General features: G+C 49.0%; 1 protein-coding gene across 1 annotated transcript in view; it reads left to right on the plus strand.

The window, feature by feature from the left end:
* TTLL10 (tubulin tyrosine ligase like 10) overlaps positions 1-21,958 on the plus strand; it is a 210,164-nt gene that overhangs the window by 183,970 nt on the left and 4,236 nt on the right. The window contains exons 7-15 of the mRNA XM_083512900.1: positions 2,952-3,041; positions 4,605-4,773; positions 6,061-6,179; positions 6,750-6,864; positions 9,435-9,520; positions 10,034-10,205; positions 13,814-13,985; positions 17,354-17,494; positions 19,623-19,739. Coding sequence (XP_083369026.1) covers positions 2,952-3,041; positions 4,605-4,773; positions 6,061-6,179; positions 6,750-6,864; positions 9,435-9,520; positions 10,034-10,205; positions 13,814-13,985; positions 17,354-17,494; positions 19,623-19,739 — 1,181 coding nt within the window. The remainder of the gene's footprint in view (positions 1-2,951; positions 3,042-4,604; positions 4,774-6,060; positions 6,180-6,749; positions 6,865-9,434; positions 9,521-10,033; positions 10,206-13,813; positions 13,986-17,353; positions 17,495-19,622; positions 19,740-21,958) is intronic.

Raw genomic sequence — 21,958 nt, forward strand, 5'->3', positions numbered from 1 at the left:
GCCGGGCGGGCAGGGGCTCTTCCGCGCAGACCCCGCGCAGCCTGCCTGCGCCCCCGCGGAGATCGGGCGGCAGGATGGAGCCTGGGGATCCCCGCGGAGGCGGAGCGGCGGAGGCGGAGGCTGCCCCCCAGGTAGGGCTGCGTCGGGGGGGGGGTTATTTTTGCAATGCTGCATCCGCGCCGGAGGGAACGCATCGGACCGCGGGGAGACCCCTTGGCGGGTGTGCAAGGCAATGCATGCGTGCAGGCGTTGCATGGAATGCAGTGCAATGCAATGGCAACGCGGCGCCCTGCATGCATGCATGCATGCAACTTCCACCGGCACTCCGGACTTGGCAGGTGAGGGGGTTCCCCAGTGGGCGGCAGAGAGAGCCGGGAGGGCGAAGGGGAGCCGGGGGGGGAGCAGCGCTGCTCCCCGAGCCGAGCCCGGGGGGGAAACTTCGGCGTCGTTGCGCCGGGTGTTGGAAGCGGAGGCTAGCGGGGGCCCCTCACCTGCAAAACCTGGTCGCCTCTCATATATTTCGTGCATTGCATTCATCGCCCGCTTTCTCCTCCAAGGAGCTCCCGGGGGCGTGCGTGGTTCTCCCCGTGTTATCCTCGCAACAACAGCCCTGCGAGGTGGGTCAGGCGAGTGGCCCAAGGGAGCACCCAGGGATTGTCCTGGCCAGGTGGGGTGATTTGAACCCTGCTCTCTGCCCGGTCTTCGTCCTCATTTAGCCCCCACATGTGCATGACTGTGCATGACTGAGGTTTTCCCCCCTCGTCTTGGCTATGGTGTGAGTCTGTGCTGTTAATTAATGGGGTTCTGCCTTCGGAGAAGATGAGCCAGCCCTCAAGGAGGTGATTATGTAATTTGCTAGCAATTCATGTCCCTCCCGGCGTGACGCTGCGCGCTGACGTCACGGGGCTGTAATGGTGGTGTGCCTCGAGATTTTTTTTCATGAAACAAGTGTGCCTTTGCCCAAAAAAGGTTGGGAAACACTGAGCTAGATGGACCGATTGTCCGAATTTCCGAAATGCAAATTAGGTAAAGGTAAAAGTAAAGGGACCCCTGACCATTAGGTCCAGTCGTGGCCGACTCTGGGGTTGCAGCGCTCATCTCACTTTATTGGCTGAGGGAGCCGGCATACAGCAGCTGGGTCATGTGGCCAGCATGACTAAGCCGCTTCTGGCAAAGCAGAGCAGCGCACGGAAACGCCATTTACCTTCCCACCATTGTGGTACCTATTTATCTACTTGCACTGGTGTGCTTTCGAACTGCTAGGTTGGCAGGAGCAGGGACCAAGCAATGGGAGCTCACCCCGTCGCGGGGATTTGAACCGCCGACCTTCTCTATCAGCAAGTCCTAGGCTCTGTGGTTTAACCCACAGTGCCACCCGTGTCCCCGCAAATTAGGTAGGGGGTGTTAATATGCAAACTAAACTGAATTACTCCCCCACCACCACCTCTGATCTTGGGCTGCATTTCATGAACAGACCGAGTGGAAAGTGCAGGATAATTACAAAAGTTCAAAGCGGAAGCTTCAATGGGTGCATTTCTTTTGGGGAACGGCCGCAGCTTAGCAGCAGAGATTTGCATTCAAGACGTCCCAGGTCAATACTTAAAAGCAACTCCAGGTAGGACTGGGATTATCCCCTGCCTGAAACCCTGGAGAGCTGCTGCCGGTCAGTGTAGACAATACTGAGCTCGATGGACCAGTGGTAAAAAGCGGCTTCCTTTGTTCCTAGGGGAAAGTTGTGACCCAGATTTTCAACCTGGTTTCCAGGACTTAGCAAAGAATTCTGCCCTCCTTTCTCTGAACTTTATTGAATCCACCCACTCGCGTTTCTGGTGCTGCCCTCGATTTGGAAGCTGGCCGTGTCTCATTAAATAACTTGGCTTGGGCGCCTCCTGTTCATTATTGGCAGCAAATTGGCCGCTCTGCCTCTCAAAATGCTCTGGTAGATCAGGTGCTGGTCGACTCAATAAGGGAGCTAATGGACAGAAAGGTGTGCGGTCCCTTTCTCTCTCTGAAAAACAAGCTCTTCCCTTAGTGGCAGGGCCGCGGCTCAGTTGAGGAGCATGCAGAAGGTCTCAGGCTCAATCCCCGGCCTCTCTAGGTACGGCCGGGAGAGAACTTTATCTGAAACCCTGAAAAGCCACTGTCAATCAGTGTAGACAATCGTAAACTAGATGGACCAATAGTTTCACTCCATATAATCCAGCTTTCTACATCTTAGTTCAGTGGTAGAGCACTTGCTTTGCATGCAGAATGTTTTTCCAAAAATAAAAACAGAGATTGAATAGCCCTCTGTCAGGGATTTTTTCACTGTGTTTCGTGCCTTGCAGGGGGTTGGTCTAGATGGCCCTTGGGGTCCCTTCCTGCTCTACAGCTAATTCTATGGTGCTTTAAATATACAGGGTGGGTGTGACTGTGCTGAAGAAACAGTAGTGTAGCCACCACGGAGGAAATGTTGATTTGAAGCAATTCCAAATGAAAAGGCACAAAATATGAATGACCACGAAGAGCCCACTGCCACGTCCCTCAGAAGCCTCCTCCAGAATTTAGAAGGCAAACGTTGGGGGAGATGGGTCTTTTCGCAAAACCATTTATCTTTGAGTATTGTGGTCAGTATTGGTATTATTAGTACAATGGTACCTCTGGTTAAGTACTTAATTCGCTCCAGAGATCTGTACTTAACCTGAAACTGTTCTTAACCTGAAGCACCACTTTAGCTAATGGGGCCTCCCGCTGCTGCCGCGTGATTTCTGTTCTCATCCTGAGGTAAAAATAGTACCCGGAGCACGGTTTCTGTTCTCATCCTGAAGCAAAGTTCTTAACCTGAGGTACTATTTCTGGGTTAGAAGAGTATGTAACCTGAAGCATATGTTACCTGAAGCGTATGTAACCCGAGGTACCACTGTATTGGTTCAGGGCCCAATGGCTTTTTCTCTCCTCCTCTTCCTCTGCAGATTCCAAGTGTGTCGCAAGTACAAGGGGGAAATTCATGAGCATGTTTGAAAGCCAAACTGACAAAGACTTGCAGCCAGAGAAGCAAAGCAGTAGGCACCCTCTTGCTTCCCCCAGTGTGCCCTCCCTGCTCCACTCCTCCCCGACCCACACTGTCCCCAAACCCAGACCCATATCTGGCTGCCTGCATGTGTAAAGCGAAGCTGGCGTTGCTCTCACAAAGGACTCGAGCATGAGAATGGGAGGCCTTCAAAGAGGCAACGGCCAATTAGTTCCGACCTGATGGAGCCGACTCTCATCCTGGGCGTCGCACAGTTGCAACGACTCCCTCCCCAAATTAATTGGCACGATGCTACACCCTGGTCTCTGGAGAGCAGACTCTGCCTTCCTTGAACGCTTTGTGAACTTTGAACAGCTCAGTGGAGACCTGTGAACATGGGCGTCAAAGCAAGCGTATCTGGGGAAAGGGTCACTTCTGGCAGGGAGCACATACCGTATTTTTTGCTCCATATGACGCACTTTTTACTCCTCAAAAGTAGGGGAAATGTCTGTGCGTCTTATGGGGCAAATGCGTGGTCCCTGGAGCCAAATTGCCTAGGGGCAAAAAACAGATTGTGGTGGGGTTTTTTTAGAAAGATGGAAGCGGGTGTTGAAACAAAGTTGCTGAGCAGCTGATTGGCAAGCGATTGGGTGGGAGATAAGGCTGCGGGTAAAGGAGGCTGCCGGAGGAGTGTGTGGGGGGAGTAAAGACAGCGAACTTGCAAGGAGAGGAGACAGGAATACTAAAACAAGCAATGAGGAGAGAAATTAGAAAAAAGGAGGAGCAAAAAACTGCTCCAGCTAAGGAAAAGACACTAAGGCAAACAAGAGGGAAGGGAGTGTTGAAAGGAAGCCACTGAGTAGCTGATCGGCAAGCGATCAGGAGGGAGATAAGGGACGCTAGCGATAAAGTAGGCTGCCTGGGAGGGGGGAGGTAAAAGTACATGGATCCTCAGGATTTTTGCATTGGGTCACTGCAAATTTACCATCAGATCACATAGCATGTCCATGGCTACAGCCTGCACCAAAAAAAATCCCACACATCCATTGTTTCGTGGGGCCACAATGGCGCAAAATTGTGGTTACAAAGCACGGATCCCCATGGATCCTCAGGATTTTTGCATTGGGCTAACCCAAACTCACTGTCAAATCACCTAACATGTCCGTGGCCACAGCATGAACTACAAAAATCATACATCCACTCTTTCGTTCAGAATATTTTTTTTTCTTGTTTTCCACCTCTAAAAACTAGGTGCGTCTTATGGTCAGGTGTGTCTTATGGAGCGAAAAATACGGTACTTTAGAGCAGGGTTGGCAAGGTCACACCAGGCCCATCAAGCTTTTGGTGGCCCACCCACAACAGCTGGAGGCAGGAGGCCCCTGAATCCCAGTTGCCAGGAATCACCAACGGGGAGTGTTGTGCTCAGGACCAGATTTTGGGCTTCCCATAAGAAGCATCTGGCTGGCCACTGTGAGAACAGGATGCTGGCCTGATCCAGCCAGGTCCTTCTGAGGGTTGTATGCATGACAGCGAGGGTGGGCTGTTGCCTTCATGCCCCGCCTGTGGGCATCCTGGAGCCACCTGACTCCCCCATGCTTTTCTCTCTTGGTTCCAGGCAATTCCAACTTAGCTGAAGGGGAGCTGGCAAACGAAACCAAACCCAAAGGGCAGAAAGGCGTTCCCAAAGCATCGCCCCGAATGAATCACCCAGAGGAGAAGAAGCCAGAGGAGCCTCCCAACTTGGGGCCTTTTTATTATATTGGAGGAGCAAACGGAATCGATATGTAAGGACGCCTGCAGAAAGAATTGCCCCTCCGTCATGGGTGCTTCTTCCTGTGGCTCCCCAGAGTCTTGTAGTTCCTTATTGACAGCATTTCTATGCTACCCTTTAGTCCTCAGGGCCTCTGCTCACAGTGTAAAACAGACACAGCACACAAGGAAAGAGGAAGAGGAGGGAGAAGCAACCTCTTCAACTTAGTGATTGAAGTCACAAGTGATGTCAGTCCTGCCTGTCTCCCTATTGGTTATCCTGGGGAAAATAATAATAATAATAATAATAATAATAATAATAATAATAATACCCCACCCATCTGGCTGAGTTTCCCCAGCCACTCTGGGTGGCTCCCAATCAAGTATTAAAAACAATACAGCCTTAAATATTGAAAAACTTCCCTGAACAGGGCTGCCTTCAGATGTCTTTTAAAGATAGGATAGCTACTTATTTCCTTCACATCTGAAGGGAGGGTGTTCCACAGGATGGGCGCCACTACCGAGAAGGCCCTCTGTCTGGTTCCCTGTAAACTCACTTCTCGCAATAAGGGAACCGCCAGAAGGCCCTCAGCGCTGGATCTCAGTGTCTGGGCAGAATGATGGGGGTGGAGATGCTCCTTCAGGTACACAGGACTGAGGCTGTTTAGGGCTTTAAAGGTCAGCACCAACACTTTGAAATGTGCTCGGAAACGTACTGGGAGCCAATGCAGATCTCTCAGAACCAGTGTTATGTGGTCCCGGCGGCCACTCCCAGTCACCAGTCTAGCTGCCGCATTCTGGATTAATTGCAGTTTCCGGGTCACCTTCAAAGGTAGCCCAACGTAGAGCGCGTTGCAGTAGTCCAAGCGGGAGATAACTAGAGCATGCACCACTCTGGTGAGACAGTCCGTGGGCAGGTAGGGTCTTAGCCTGCGTACCAGGTGGAGCTGGTAGACAGCTGCCCTGGACACAGAATTAACCTGCGCCTCCATGGACAGCTGTGAGTCCAAAATGACTCCCAGGCTGCGCACCTGGTCCTTCGGGGGCACAGTTACCCCATTCAGGACCAGGGAATCCCCCAGGGAATGGCTCTTCCGATGTTCTTATGAGTGAAGGAGGGCTGATGCCTTCATCCCCAGCTTCCTGCAGCCATCAGATGATTGGCCCCTGTGAGAACAGCAGGCTGGACTAGATGGGCCTTTGGCCTGATCCAGTAGCCAGACTTTTCTGAGGGTGAAGGCAAGGGCTGCTGCCGTTCTTTATTTTAAAAAAAACCCAACAAGTTGCTGGACCTCATTGTTTTCTCTCCTTCCTCTGAGCAGACTGAACGCCTTCTGCAAGAACAAAGGCTGGCAGCGTATCTATGACAACCGGAGGGAGGATTACATCCTGAAGTGGTGTGAGACTAAGTGCCGGGACACCTATTTCAACTTCAGAGAAGGTAAGGAGGCCTGGGGGAGCCACCACCAAAAAGACCTTTTCCATAGTGGTCTTAGGGCACGGGAGTGGAGAACCTGAGGCTCGGCAGATGTTGCTGAACCTCCATCAACCACAGCCAACAGGACGAGTGGTCAGGGATGATTTTCAAACCCATTGAAATCCATGGACATGACTAACTGAGGTCTATTCATATCAGTGGGTCTACTGACTACCATTAGCTACAGCCTGATGGGTGCTGTTCTTCAGAGAATCATAGAGTTGGAATGGAACCATGAACACCATAGAGTCTAACTCCCTACAATGCAGAAAAGCTGATGAGCATTCCCATTCAAATGGTGTGTGTGCACCATGTCATGTGATCGATTACGCGGGGCGGGGCTTACCTGGCCCCCACAATATTTCATTCTCATTGGCACCCCTGCAGTCCAGCAGCAGCTGGAGTCGGCAGGCTCTCTGCACCCTTGTTGTTGGGCTTGGCCCAAAGGTTATCAATAAAGGATGTGTTGCGTGTGAGAGAGGTTGACGCAGCCTTCATGCTCCAGCCTGGCTCTCGCTATTCCTCCCTTTGCAGGAGAGCAGCTTCTTTACCAGATCTCTAACAACAAGATCCTCACTACCAAGATCGGCCTTTTGATGAATTTGAGGGAGTATGAACGGGTGATGAAGAAGATCAGCAGGACCACAAAGTGAGCCCTAAACTCTTAAGCACAGCCTCCCTGCGCCTTATGTTGTTCAAGGGGGAAGGGTCTCCAGCTCAGAGGGGCCAGACGTGGCCCTCTAGCCCTCTCTAATTGGGCCCTTGGGATGTTCCACAGGCCACGCCTTCCTCTCGCCAAACCACGCCCCTCGCTGGGCCTGCTTCACAATCTCCTTGAGTGTTTTTGCCTGGCTGGAATTTGTCCTCGAACCCACATAATGCTTCTTTCTCAGCTGGCTGGAGGCTAGAGAAGGGTGTTGGTATGCATGTGTAGCCTACCATACAAAGATAACATTCACATGGCTTGCCCCACTCATTTTTCATCTGACTCTGCCCACCACTGTAATGCGGCCCCCCGAATCTTGCCTAGAAAGGACTGTGGCCCTTGGGCAGATGAGGGGCATGTAGAGGGGGCAGCAGAGTGGCATTTATCATTGGGCATAAAAAGGAAGATGACTTGATTGGTAGTGGGGGTTCTTGGGGGGGGGGTTGTTCCTTTAACAGCTCCCTTTTGATGCCAAAACTATTCACTGGGGAGCATATGGTGCAGCTGTAGTGAATTATTAAGTGCAGCAAAAGCAAACATCGCAACATTATGCAAAAGAAGGTGAAAATATGCATAGAATTTGCAAAAATTACACAGGCTTCAAAATCCTCTCTTGCTTCTTGGTAGCTGTATTCCCAGTAATGGGTGATGTTTGCTTTAGGAGGCCAGGAGACGCCTCAGGGACAAAGTTTAGTAAAAAAAAAAATTGACTATGGGAAGTAGGTACCGTATTTTTCGCCCTATAGGACGCACTTTTTCCCCTCCAAAAATGAAGGGGAAATGTGTGTGCGTCCTATGGGGCGAATGCAGGCTTTCGCTGAAGCCTGGAGAGCGAGAGGGGTCGGTGCGCACCGACCCCTCTCGCTCTCCAGGCTTCAGGAGAGCCCCAGCGCCAGCCCCACAAGGTCGGGGGACAGAGGGAGGCGGAACGCCGCCATCCCGCTGTCTCCCGAAGTGGTTTGGAGGCTGACGGCGGGGAGACCCTGCCGCCAGCCCCACAAGCTCTGGGGACAGTGGGGAGGCACAGCGCGTCTCCCCGCTGTCCCCGGACCTGATCTGAAGGCGGGCGGCGGGGAGAAGAGCGCTTCTCCCCGCTGCCGGCTCCACAAGCGCCTGGGGGGGAATAAATTTTTCCCCCTTTATTTCCCCCCCCCCAAAAAAAACTTGATGCGTCCTATGGGCCGGTGCGTCCTATGGGGCGAAAAATACGGTATAATCTAACTGCCTCTCCCACTCACCCTGCAAAAAACATCCCCCAGCCGTAGCCAACTTTCCAGAACAGAATGTAGTCTGTGCCAACATTCAAAACCTCAAATCCAGATCTCAGCGTGTGACAGGGTTTCAAATCTGGAGCTATTTGGCTTTGTGGCATCGTGTTCGCTGATTGGTTGGGATCACATCATGAGGAATCATGTGACACACAGCTGAGGGTATGGAGGTTTATGAACTGCCTTGGCTGAAGAGGAAAGTTGTCCAATTTCCACACTGGGGGGGGGGGCATGTCAGCAGTGGGGCCCCCTAGAAATATGGACCCAGTGTTTTGACAGTGTTGGGGTAGGGTGTGTGGAATAAGCTGGATTCAATTTCCATTTAAAAGCAAACCTATTTATATTATTTTTATTAACTAAATTTATATACTGACCTTCGTCCGAGCTCACAGGCCAGTTTGCAGTATATCTATTAAAAATACAGAACATAATAAAAAGCAGAACGCTTTCTGAAACAATACGGAAACCGAAACACAGCAATCCTTCAAAGTCTGCCCTGAATTTTGCAGTGCAGGTCTCAACCCAAGCAATGTGTGCAAAAGGTGCACAGACTAGGGTAAATCATGCATTTGATTGCAGATGCAGGTGGCGCTGTGGGTTAAACCACAGAGCCTAGGACTTGCCGATCAGAAGGTCGGCGGTTCGAATCCCCACAATGGGGTGAGCTCCCATTGCTCGGTCCCTGCTCCTGCCAACCTAGCAGTTCGAAAGCACGTCAAAGTGCAAGTAGATAAATAGGTACCGCTCCAGCAGGAAGGTAAACAGCGTTTCCGTGTGCTGCTCTGGTTCACCAGAAGTGGCTTAGTCATGCTGGCCACATGACTCGGAAGCTGTATGCCGGCTCCCTCGGCCAATAAAACAAGATGTGCGCCACAACCCCAGAGTCAGCCACAACTGGACCTAACGGTCAGGGGTCCCTTTACCTTTTTACTTCTGCCAAGACCATACAAAAAAAAATGCATTGTATTAGGGGAAATGGCTCTGTGGAAATGTGTACGTTAGGCAGAATTGCATACAAACAAGGGCGTATTAGGAGAAATTCGCTGGTGGGTTTTCAAGAGGGCTTTCAAGGTAACTAAACAAATGGCAAACAGGTGTGGAAATATGGAGAACTTAACTGAATATTGGGAAAAGGAGAAACCCAAACTGGGAGGTTGTTCGCCCATCCTTAGTTGGAGAGGCGCAGATCCCTTCACGAGGAGCATGCAAGTTCCAACCCCTTCTTCTTATCCTGGGCTTTTGCAGGGTTTTGAAAATGGAGGACTTTTTCCCTGAGACTTTCCGCCTGGATACCAAGGACGAGAGAGAGATATTCTTTGAAATATATAAAGGTGAATGTCAGGAGCTTCAGAGCTAAGTCACATCCTCCCAGGCAGAAATGAATTCATTTGACCATTTTCCTATCCTGCAAACTCCTGCTTAGCTCTGGCACTGTCTCGTTTTCGATCAGAATTGGACTGTGGTTGTAGATTCCAGATAAAGGAAACTATTCCCAATGGAGATAGTTGGAATTCCTTTCCTTTTATTGCTGCGATTATCTCCCACCTTTTCTCCAGAGAGCTCAAGGTGGCAGACATGGTTCTCCGCCTCCCCATTATATTCCCACAGGTCCACAGGCCGAATCAGAGCAGCCAGCCAGTATTGCCTGCACTGACTGGCAGTAGCTCTCCAAGAGTTTCAGGAAGGGGTCATCCTCCATCCTACCTGGAGATGTCCTTGGGGATTGAACCTGGGACCTTCTGCATGTGAGACAGGTGCTCCACCACTGAGCTACAGCCCAGGAGGCCATGATGGGCCAGATAGATCCATCAGGCACCTGCCTGTGTTTCTCCTCTTCTCCACAGAGCCTCAGATCTGGATCTGCAAGCCCACCAGCTCGAACCAAGGCCGGGGGATCTTCCTCCTCAAAAACCAATCCGAGGTCAACAGCTTGCAAGCCAAGCTGCTCAGCATCGAAGAAGATCCTATGTACAAGAAACTGCCTTACAAAATTCCCCCGGCGAGGATCGTTCAAAGGTAGAGAACGCAGTGATGTGGAGGTTCTGCTAACCCACTGCCCCAAGTTTCCAGCTGACTGGTGAAAGATGTTGCTGGGTGGTCTTTGGGGAACTTAACCGGTGCGCTTGAGGTGAAGGAAGCCCGGGATCTCTGGTGGGCTGGGGAAATCTCCTTCTCGGGCCGTCATCTTGCAGAAATGTGAGCTCCTGGAAAGCAACCAGGACGGCAGGAACAGGCAGCTTTTTTCACCCCCGGCGTCCACATCTCTTACTAGGCTACCTTCCAGGGGCCACAGGCCAGTAGTGGGTGGAGCTGGTGGCAAAAGTGGGAGGAGCAACTGCTGCAAATCTTAACCTTTGCACAGTGTGTTGCTTCCTGAACACAGGACACTCTTCTCAACCCTCCATCCAGGAAAGCAAGTGATGCTGTCAAGTTCCGCAACACATCCCAGCCATTCTGGAGGACGTGAAGCTTGGCTGGGGAGGGGTGTGGCCTGGTGACAGGGGGTGTGGCCTAGTAAGAATCCCAAGAGCCATTTGGCACCTCTTCTGGGCCTGAGCATCCCTTCCCTTCCCCCCCCATTATGGGCTGCAAAAGTCGGGACTCCCCATTAAACACCCCGCATACCGGGGGGGGGGGGGAATAGCAGAGTGTGGCATCCTGGAGGCCTCCTAGATTCCATTCTAGCATCTAGAATTCCTGTTCTAGATGCCATTCTAGCATCTAGAATTCCTGTTCTAGATGCCATTCTAGCATCTAGAATTCCTGTTCTAGATTCCATTCTAGCATCTAGAATTCCTGTTCTAGATTCCATTCTAGCATCTAGAATTCCTGTTCTAGATTCCATTCTAGCATCTAGAATTCCTGTTCTAGATTCCATTCCATTTATGGCTCCTCCAAACATTCAATCGGCATTCCACAGCCACTGAGCTTACTCAGTCTTCACTGAGTTTTTTTGCAATGTGTGTGTCAAAAAACCATTAAGTTCCCCTCCCCCAAATGCTTTTGTATTTGTGCAAATTTCAGAGTCTGAACAAAAGGTGTTAACAAAGTGCCATCCCGTTTTCTGTGATTGCACGGGATTCTGCGTTTTGTGTAAGAGCAACTGCGGAAAGTCTTAGCGGGTGGGTAAAGGTAAAGGGTAAAGGGACTCCTGACCATTAGGTCCAGTTGTGACCGACTCTGGGGTTGCGGCACTCATCTCGCTTTCTTGGCCGAGGGAGCCGGCGTACAGCTTCCGGGTCATGTGGTCAGCATGACTAAGCCGCTTCTGGCGAACCAGAGCAGCACACAGAAACGCCGTTTACCTTCCTGCCAGAGTGGTACCTATTTATCTACTTGCACTTTGACGTGCTTTCGAACTGCTAGGTTGGCAGGAGCAGGGACTGAGCAACGGGAGCTCACCCCGTCACGGGGATTCGAACCGCCGACCTTCTGATCGGCAAGTCCTAGGCTCTGAGGTTTAACCCACAGCGCCACCCGCGTCCCTTTTAGCAGATGGGTACATTAGGCCAACGGCAGGATATCCACACACCCCTTATTCCTTTTATTCCTCCTGCCATATAGAGCCCGAACGTTCCCGGTCTAAGGACTTCCTGTCGTTTGTATGATCAGAGTCCTTTCCTCAGTCGGCCTAGTTTCATTTCCAATACCTTTCTCTCTCTTCTTAAAGTTTTGTGTCATCGACACAGACAGATCATTAGCATTTTAACAGGTGGTGAAGAGAGAGAGAAAGAAAGAGAGACAGATCAGAGATTATTTCTGTCTGGGCATCTAAGGAGAGCTTCAAAGGGGGAAATGCACGCCAAAGACTTTGCATTGTGTGAGCTGAATAAGTCTCTAATGCTATATACCAAAGCTGTTAGAGAGCTGAGCAGCTGCACTCACCTGCCCCCGCCCCTCCCCGTCTAACTGGCTTCCTACAGAAGTGGAAATGCAAAAATTCACACACACACACACACGGCCAGATTTAGGTTTGATGAGGCCCTAAGCTACTGAAGGTAATGGGGCCCTTTATATGTCCAGCTGTCTTTTGTCAACAACAAATTGTTGCTGTTATTTGTGTTGAATGTATGTTATATAGTAAGTTATGGACCTAATAGGTATCTAAAGCCATTTGCACATAACAACATATGTATTTTATCAAAGTAATTGTTGAGCTGAAATACAATTAAGAAGAAGTATATTAATAGTGAAATATAATTAAGAAGAAGTATATTAACAGTGAAATAATTATTAAGCTCTAACTGTATGTAGGTTTTATTTTATTTGCTTTTTATCTTATATTTTGGAAATGTAGATCCAGTTTCCCCCCCCCTTTAATTTTTTGGGGGGCCCCCAAGAGAGTGGGGCCCTATGTTAGAGCTTGTTTAGCTTATACGTAAATCTGGCACTACACACACACACACACACACACACACACACACACTGCCTCAGGCCAGAATAATCAAATCAAACAAACATGAGATCAGCTAATGCCCGCTTTCAACATCAGCTAATGTCCACTTTCCTTGCAAGCATGACAATTGCACGGCTAGTTTAATCAGTCCACTTGCAACTATCAAAAACAATTTGAGCAGTATTTGAAAAACAGAAGCATTGTGTGCCGTCCACAGGGCTGGGAGGTCTATTCCGTTTTCTCTAGTTATTCTCTGCCAATCTTACAAATCTGGAAAGCCTTTATTGGCTATACAAGCATAAAGGATCATAATACCCGCTTCCTGTCCTCAATATATTCTACAGCAGCGGTTCCCAAACGTTTTTGGGTCACCGCCCCCTGGGTTCCACGCACTAATCCCTTGTGCCCCCAACCCAACCTTTATTATTCATTATGCTGGTTCACACAATCCAGGAAGGAAGAATAATAATAATACAGTGGTACCTCTGGTTATGAACTTAATTCGTTCCAGAGGTCTGTTCTTAACCTGAAACCGTTCTTAACCTGAGGTACCACTTTAGCTAATGGGGGACACCCGCTGCCGCCGCACTGCCAGCACGCGATTTCTGTTCTCATCCTGAGGTAAAGTTCTTAACCCGAGGTACTATTTCTGGGTTAGCGGAGTCTGTAACCCAAAGTGTTTGTAACCCGAGGTATTTGTAATCTGAGGTGTTTGTAACCCGAGGTAGCACTGTAATGCAATACAGTTTGAAACAGTAGCCATTAGCTGCACATGCATTCAAAAATCCAGTTAGTTTAATTAATTCAACCAAACGGATGAACTTGAAACCCACCCACCCCACCCCAGGTTATTCCACCACCTCTTTTGGGAATCTGTGTTCTAGACTACGGACCTTTTGAATTATCTTTTCTCCCTGAAACCCTGGAAAGAAGAATTTTGCATGGAAACACCCCCCCCCATAAAGAAACTGTAACGGAGGAAGGAAATATTAAGATAATGAGGATGCATAGTTATCGAGCTGTCTTGTGCCTGCTGTGTTAATGAGTTACCCTTTCCATGCGCTTTTTTTTTTAAAAAAAAAATATTTAAAATAAAATGATGATGATGATGATGATGATGTAATAGATTAGAACATAAAAAATAAAATAAGCAGATTGGCATGAGCGACACTTGAAGGGCCTCAGAAGCTCAGGGGCCTCAGAGATGCACATCCTCCTGGTTTCTCAGATATATTGATAAGCCGCTGCTCTTAGAGGGGAAGAAGTTTGATGTTCGCTCGTACCTCCTCATCGCCTGCACATGCCCCTTCATGCTGTTCTTTGGCCACGGCTACGTCCGCCTCACGTGCCTCAACTACGACCCGAAGTCGGAAGACCTGACTTCTCATCTGACCAATCAGGTGAGGGGGGAGAGGGGGTGGGATTTGAGCAGGAGGCAGGATTCTGTGGACCAGGAAATAGTTGGGCCTTCTCTCAAATGTGGAACGTTGCGTTAAAACAGGCATCGTACCCAAACAATACGTGAAGCCAGGCATTCTTTGAAATTCGCACTGCTCTGAATGTTGCGATCTGGTTCAGAAAGTGTGGGGAAAGTGTGTAAGAACACGATCTTAGAATGTGGCAGCATGTAGCCGATGGAACTCCCTGCCTGTTGATACCAGGCAGGCCCCTTCGCTGCCCTCTTTTTGGTGCCTTCTAAAAATCTTTATTGTTTGGGCATGCCTGTCCAGATGTTTAGAAAGTTGATGCGAGTTTTAATCTTGCTTTTAGTCTACTGCATTTTAACCTTTTAGAAGTCTGTTTGCACTTCATTTTCTTTTCTTTTCTTTTGCAAAACTGCTTTGAGGTGGCTGTTGCCCATTTTGCAAATCAGGCACCGTGTGGGTTTTATGAAATAAATAAATAAATAAATAAGGGCACCTATCGGTGAAATTAACATGCTTCCAAATGCAGTATATTAAGGGAAATTGCCTCCAAAAAGAAAATGGATAGTAGGCAAAATGACATATTAAATTAGGGGGAAATGTAGACTCAAATGCTGGTGAGTTTCCATGAGAACTTCCTTTTTTAAAAAGAAGAAGAAGAAGATATTTGCAAATCAATGAGGGAAGGTGAAGAACTAATCGTTAGATTGCAAAAAGCAGAAAATTGAGGAAAACTGAAATGGAAAGATTCGCCCGTCCCTAAGCCTAGCTCTCAAAAACAGCAGGTGCTAAATTTAAGTAGCCAAAGTCATGAAAATATATGACGATACCTTCGGGCTGCAATACATTGTTTGAGTCTGTCAGCCTCAATCCAGCATCACTTTTGCTCAGGGGTGATAGGAGTTAAACAGGGGCAGGATCTGTAAGACCTGCCTTTTATTCCTACAGAGGCGCTTCTAGGTTTTATTTGCTGTCCCTGTTGTGACTGGTTTTGTGTTTGTAAGTCGCTTGGGGCCGCTTGAGTGAAGAGGCAGCTGATTAATACTAATTATTACCATTATTAACAGCAGCAACAATGTTCAGAGAGCCACAGGTTCCCCACAACCTGTGCCATAAACGATACCTACCCCCTTGACCATCTAGATTTCTATGTGCAGGGAAGGCCGGCAAATTCATCCATCTCCCTTCGAGGGCTCGGGTGAGATGAGAGAGATTTAATTTAAATGTGGCGTTTTTGTAAGCCATCCAGGTAACATTTTGCAAACCGCTTTGAGGTGTTGATTTGAGAGCAGGGCGGTTACAATTAAGCGACATATAGATGTTTTGAAATAATTCATAAATAGTTTTCTGAAGCCTTTTAAGCAAGAGGCATGATTGGAGATTTTGTTATCGAATACGTCACACTCACCAAAGAGGAGAAACACAGACAGGAATTAATTTCTCTTCTCGCGCCAAGGACGGGCACCAGAAAACAAGGGCCATCCATCCCTGGTAAACAGGGACAGCTGGAGCATATGTTATCCCTGCCAGCCCAGCCCACTTGGTATCACCTTCCTGCAGCTTAATGGCTTTGGCAAGATGGGCGCCTCGTGTGTGTTCTTTGCCTTGAACAGAGCTGTTTGCTCAGCTTGGGATTTGGAGAGCTGTGGTGCCACGCTGGCTCCGGAGAGACCCCGCTGCCACAAAGGACATGAAATGAGGGCCAGGTGTTGTTATTCAAAAGAGTACCTGCAAATCTCATCGGCGGGGGGTGGGGTGGGGAGGAGGCCAGGAAATTCATGGCAGAGCAGGTGGCGGCGGCGGCACAGAAATCTGCCTCTCCGCCCCCAATTGTGTCCCGCCTGAGTGGGTGGGAGCGAGGAGGGAATGGTTTGAATTTTCATATTTAAGAAGCGGGGGTCTGCCAGGTGGGTGGAATCAAAGGGGAGAGACCTGGAGGCTCCCCCTGTTGCTGCCCCTTCGCTGAGAAATGCGTAAACAGATGGTCCATGGAAGACTCACCACTTTGCTTTCTGGAAAACTGCCTGTTTGATTGAGATTCCTAGATTTGTGCGTGCACGCCTTTTATTTTATGGACAATATTTGCATGTGCACCCAATAACAAAAAAAACTTCTCTTTGCAGCTTGAAACAAGAACATAGTAATATAGTTGTAAACAGTAAATCATAATGCATCATGGAACATCCCGTATGAATTTGCCCAGTCCTCTTTTAAAGCCGTCATTACCTGTTTGGGGAATTAATTCCTCCATTTAGTTCTGGGCCACATGAAGAAGGCCTTCCTTTTGTCTGCCCTGAATCTCCCAACATTCATCTTCATAGAATCATAGACTAGCTGGAAGGGACCTCGAGGGTCATCCAGTCCAACCCCTAGCAAGGCAGGAATCTCAACATGCGGTTCCCCATCCAATTTGAAACCAGACCAGACCCTGCTTAGCTTTGCAAGCGTGCTAGCGGCTTTAATGCTACACCATTTGGAGGGCTAGTGGATGAACCCCTAGGGTTCTCATATTATGTGGAAGGGAGAGAGAAATTGCAGAAAGTCCTGCCCCTCTTTTTCAGCCAACGTTAAAACAAATTGAATCCACACAAAATCTGAGTGAAATGGTGGAATCCAAGGGATTCAAAGCACCAAACAAAGGTCAAATGTTGCTCTCTCTGTCTCTTTTTAATGTGGTTTTATTGTCTTGTGGCTCTGGGCTCCATCCAAGGAGGAAGGATGGGTTGTAAGAGCTGAAATAATCAGTCAATACATGCACCCTGCACCTGGTTAAACGGTGGGATCCACTTCGTCAAGAAGTAGCAGCGGTCACCAACTTGAATGGCTTTAAAGTGGGTGGGGGGTAAGAGAAATTCATGGCGGGTGAGATTCCTGGCCATGACAGCTGTGTCCAAACTCCACTTCTGAATGCAGTCTGAATTCCAGCTCCTTGGAAACACAAGATGGGAGAGTTTCTGTGCCGCTCAGGTCCTGCTTCCCATCATAGCTGTCAACGTTTCCCTTTTTTTTAAGGGAAATTCCCTTATTCCGAATAGGATTCCTTGCAAGAAAAGGGAAAAGTTGACAGCTATGCTTCCCATTGGGGCATCTGCTTGGCTAATGTGAGGCTGGGCTAGATGGGACTTTAGCCTGATCCCACCTTAGGTTCTTATAAGCAATCCTAGCAGCTCCCTCCCCCCCCCCCGCTTGCTTGGCTTGCCTACCCTCCTGCTCCCCGTCCTTCGAACCCACTTCCCCTTGCTCCTTGCCCAGACCCTTGTCCTCAGGAGGGGGGGTCACAGCTCCAGCGCTACAATGCACAGCCCCTAACAAGGGCGCCTGTTTTCTCTGCCAACTCCCCGCAGTACGTTCAGAAGAAGAGTCCGATGTACAGCCACGTCAAGGAGGAGACGGTGTGGCGCATGGAGCGCTTCAACAACTACGTCAACGAGAGGTTCAGGCACATCAAAGGGCTCCCTAAGGACTGGGTCTTCAATGGGTTCACTGTGAGTTTCCACACTTCCACCCCACAGCTGCTGCCACAGCATTTGTAGCCAGTTCTCCAGGATCAGGCTGTCACGCTGCTCCACTGTTTCTCTATTATTATTATTTATTGTATTTGTATGGGATGCGGGTGGCGCTGTGGGTTAAACCACAGAGCCTAGGACTTGCGGTTCGAATCTCCGTGACGGGGTGAGCTCCCGTTGCTCGGTCCCTGCTCCTGCCAACCTAGCAGTTTGAAAGCATGCTAAAGTGCAAGTAGATAAATAGGTACCACTCCAGCGGGAAGGTAAACGGTGTTTCTGTGCTCTGCTCTGGTTCCCCAGAAGTGGCTTAGTCATGCTGGGCACATGACCCGGAAGCTGTACGCCGGCTCCCTTGGCCAATAAAGTGAGATGAGCGCCGCAACCCCAGAGTCGGTCACGACTGGACCTGATGGTCAGGGGTCCCTTTACCTTTACCCATGGTTTCCCCCTCCCTCTTATTTAATCTCTGCAACAGCCCTGTGAGGTAGGTTGGGCTGAGAGGCAAGCCACTGGGTCATCCAATGAGCTTCCGGCCGAGTGCTGGATTTGAACCCTGGTCTCGCAGGTCCTGGTCTGATGCTCGAAACCATGGGTAGGCAAACTAAGGCCCAGGGCCCAGATCCGGCCCAGTCGCCTTCTAAATCTGGCCCGTGGACGGTCCGGGAATCAGCGTGTTTTTACATGAGTAGAATGTGCCCTTTTATTTAAAATGCATTTCTGGGTTATTTGTGGGGCACAGGAATTTGTTCATTTTTATTTATTTTTTCAAAATATAGTCTGCCCCCCCCCACTAGGTCTGATGGACAGTGAACTGGCCCCTCTCTGAAAAAGTTTGCTGACCCCTGCTCTAAACCATTATGCCCCCACTGGACCGCATAAGCCAACGCCACCAGCTGACCAAATTGGAGAACCTCGTGGAACTTGATTGGTGCAGATGCCCATATGACCATACCTGCCAATGGGCATCTTGGGGATGTTGAGAAAGTGCTCCTGGACACCAGCCACAAAATGGCTGCCGTTGAGGGTTCAGTCTAACACAAAATGGCTGCTTTTGGGGCGTGGCATGACACAGAATGGGTGCCTCCTCTGAAAGTAGGGAAAGGGGGTTGGGAAAGGGTGGGGGCTGCTCTTGCTCTTTGAATTGAGTAAAAAGCCATTGAAATGGATTAGGTCCCATTGAGAGTTGGTGTGGTGTAGTGGTCTGGGTGTCGGGCTAGGCCCTGGAAGACCAGGGTTCAAATCCCTTCTTGGCCTAGGACCCACGTACCTATGGGGCCGCCTCTCCAGGTATGCCCTGTGGAGGACCTTAAGGTCCACAAATGACAACATTTTGGAGGTCCCAGGTCGCAAGGTGGTTCAATTGGTCTCAACTAGGGCCAGGGCCTTTTCAGTACTGGCCCCAACTTGGTGGAACGCTCTGTCACAAGAGACTAGGGCCCTGCGGGACTTGACGTCTTTCCACAGGACCTGCAAGACAGAGCTTTTTCCGCCTGGCCTTTGGTTTGGACTCAGTCTGACCCTTATGTTTTCCCTCCCCTTATGGTTTTGATCTATGGGCTACTTTTAAAATGAGGCTGCATTTTAAATTGCATTTTAACCTGTATTTTAAATTGGGTTTTCATGATTTTACTGTAATTTTACTGGTGTTAGCCGCCCTGAGCCTGGCTCTGCCCTGGGAGGGCAGGGTATAAATAAAATGTATTATTATTATTATTATTATTATTATTATTATTATTATTATTATTCTCGGCCATGAACCTCACTGGGGATGACCTTGGGCCAGTCCCTGTCTCTCTCTGCCTAGCCTACTTCGCAGGGTCGTTGTGAGGATAAAACAGGGTGGGGGAGGACTATGTATGCCACCTTAAGTTCCTTCAAGGAAGAAGAAGTTGGGGTGTCAAAATAAATAAATATAAACCATGAGTGGGCAAGCGTCTGTGACTTCAAATGGGTCTACTCCGAGTAGGGCTGAGCTGGGGACCACCTGAGGACTGGACATAAGCGGATCCTCTAATCTGGATCTTTTGTGGCTTCCCCTGACTCACAAGAGGTCTTGTGGGGCAGGAGAAAACTTGCCAGAATCATGCCGTCCTTCTGTGTCTTTCAGAAGAGAATGAAAGAGATCATGCTGCAGTGTTTCCTGGCAGTCAAGTCCAAGCTGGAGTGCAAGATGGGCTACTTTGATCTCATTGGCTGCGACTTCTTAATCGACGAAGACTTCAAGGTACAGTCACGCGGCCGCATCCTCGGCTGAGTGGGCCGCGGATCGAGAGGCACGAGTCTCCAGAGTCAGGGCTTGAGGACGACAGCCAAGGGCATAGCTGTCAACCGTCCCTTATTTGGTGGGAAAGTCCCTTATCCCAGCGCTGTGTCCCGCTGCTGTCCCTTATTGATGATGTCCCTTAAATTTCCCGGGTTTCAAAGGAAGCAGCTCCTCTCCCTCCCTGCCGGTCAGGGAGGAGGGAGGCTCCAACTGTGTTGCTTGGCTGCGTTGCTCACCCAATAAGGAGCCTAAGAACGACTGGGGGGTGGAGCTTGCATGCCTTGTGCCGATCAAATCGGCCGCGTTGCCTGGGGACTCACCTTTGCTCAGCACTTCCCAGTGGAGAGGTGATGGTGGTTTTCCTTGCTGCATCCCCTTTGCCGGGTTGCTGCGCTGTGGGAACCACGCTTGAGGCTTCGTTTGGCTGCTGGCTGGGCTTTCTGCCTTTGGCTTGGAGGGGCTCAAAAGTCGAACATACCTGTGCTCTGAAAATCCCTTATTTTGGCTGCTGATCCCTTATTTTCGAGGCTGCTAGTCCCTTATTTTCAAATCTGTAAGTTGACAGCTATGGCCAAGGGACTCCTCTGATAGATAATGAACCCATAGATTTGGGAATGGTGGCTGTATGGGGTGAGCCTCTGGGTCTCTCTGCCTAGCCACATCCCCTCACCAGCCTTGCTTCACACCTCCCCTGAGAGTTTTTGCCTGGCTGGAATGTGTCCTTGAACTCGTGCCTCTTTCTTTCCCGGATGGAGGATTGAGAGGGGTGTGTAGAAACCAGCCCACTGCGCAGAGGTAAAATTTGAACTCGTCACTTTGCACACTTTGTCCCTCTGGACCCACCCGCTGCTGGCCTCAGGACGTTATATGGCGTGGGTATACTAGAAGTCGTGGACTTTCAGTGAAGCTGAATGTTGGAAGATTCCGGACGTACATAGTGCATAGTTGGACTATGGAACTCCCTGCCACAGGAGGCAGTGATGCCCACCAACTTGGATGGTTTTGAAAGGGGATTAGGCAAATTCATGGAGCAAAGGCTACAGTGGTACCTTGGGTTAAGTACTTAATTTGTTCCAGAGGTCCGTTCTTAACCTGAAACTGTTCTTAACCTGAAGCACTACTTTAGCTAAGGGGGCCTCCTGCTGCTGCCATGCCGCTGGAGCACGATTTCTGTTCTCACCCTGAAGCAAAGTTCTTAACCCGAGGTACTATTTCTGGGTTAGCGGAGTCTTTAACCTGAAGCTTATGTAACCTGAAGTGTATGTAACCTGAGGTACCACTGTATTTCTGAAATCCAGGTAGCTCTATAGGATAATAATAATAATAATAATAATAATAATAATAATAATAATAGGTTGTCGTCAATGAACTTTTCTTATAATTGACCCACTGAAATTAAGTACCACGATACACTTTGATTTCAGTGGATCTACTCAGAGTAAATGTTTGTTGACTACAACTCGTTGATGATTGATCATAATAATGGATTTTATCCCATTTTCGTCACACTCAGACTAGACTCGTGGAAACTAATGGGTATGACTAACAGGTCCATTCACTTCAATGGCCATACTCTGAGTAGGGCTTGTTGCACACAACCCAATGATTATTAATAGAGAAATATAAGATTTGTGTCCTATTTTAGCTCTACTCACAATAGATGCATTGAAATCGATGAACATGAGAAACTTGGGTCTGTTACTTTCAGTCTACTCTGTGTAAGGCCTATGTGGATATATGATTTACCGTATTTTTTGCACCATAACACTCGCTTTTTTGCTCCTAGAAAGTAAGGGGAAATGTCTGTGCATGTTATGGAAGAAATGCCTACGGGTGGCATGCCTACGGATTTTCCTCCTCTAAAAACTATGTGCGTGTTATGGTCGGGTGCGTGTTATAGAGCAAAAAATACGGTATATACCATGTACTGCCCAAACGTTTTCTAAGCAGTTTACGAAACACATACACAAAAAACATTTGCACTGCATTGTTTAAAATAAGGAATAATTTTAAATATATATATCGTAGGCAAAACCCACAGCAAAACTATCCTGTTTAAACATTAAACTATAAATGGCCATGATGAAAATGTGCAATAGAACATCCCCGTTAAAACAACACAGCAATTAAAACTGGATATTCAGTCCATGAGGTCAAAGGACATCATAATCTTCATTATC

The sequence above is a fragment of the Podarcis liolepis genome, assembly GCF_965112155.1.
Source record: "Podarcis liolepis genome assembly, chromosome: 7".
In the NCBI taxonomy this organism is placed as follows: domain Eukaryota; kingdom Metazoa; phylum Chordata; class Lepidosauria; order Squamata; family Lacertidae; genus Podarcis; species Podarcis liolepis.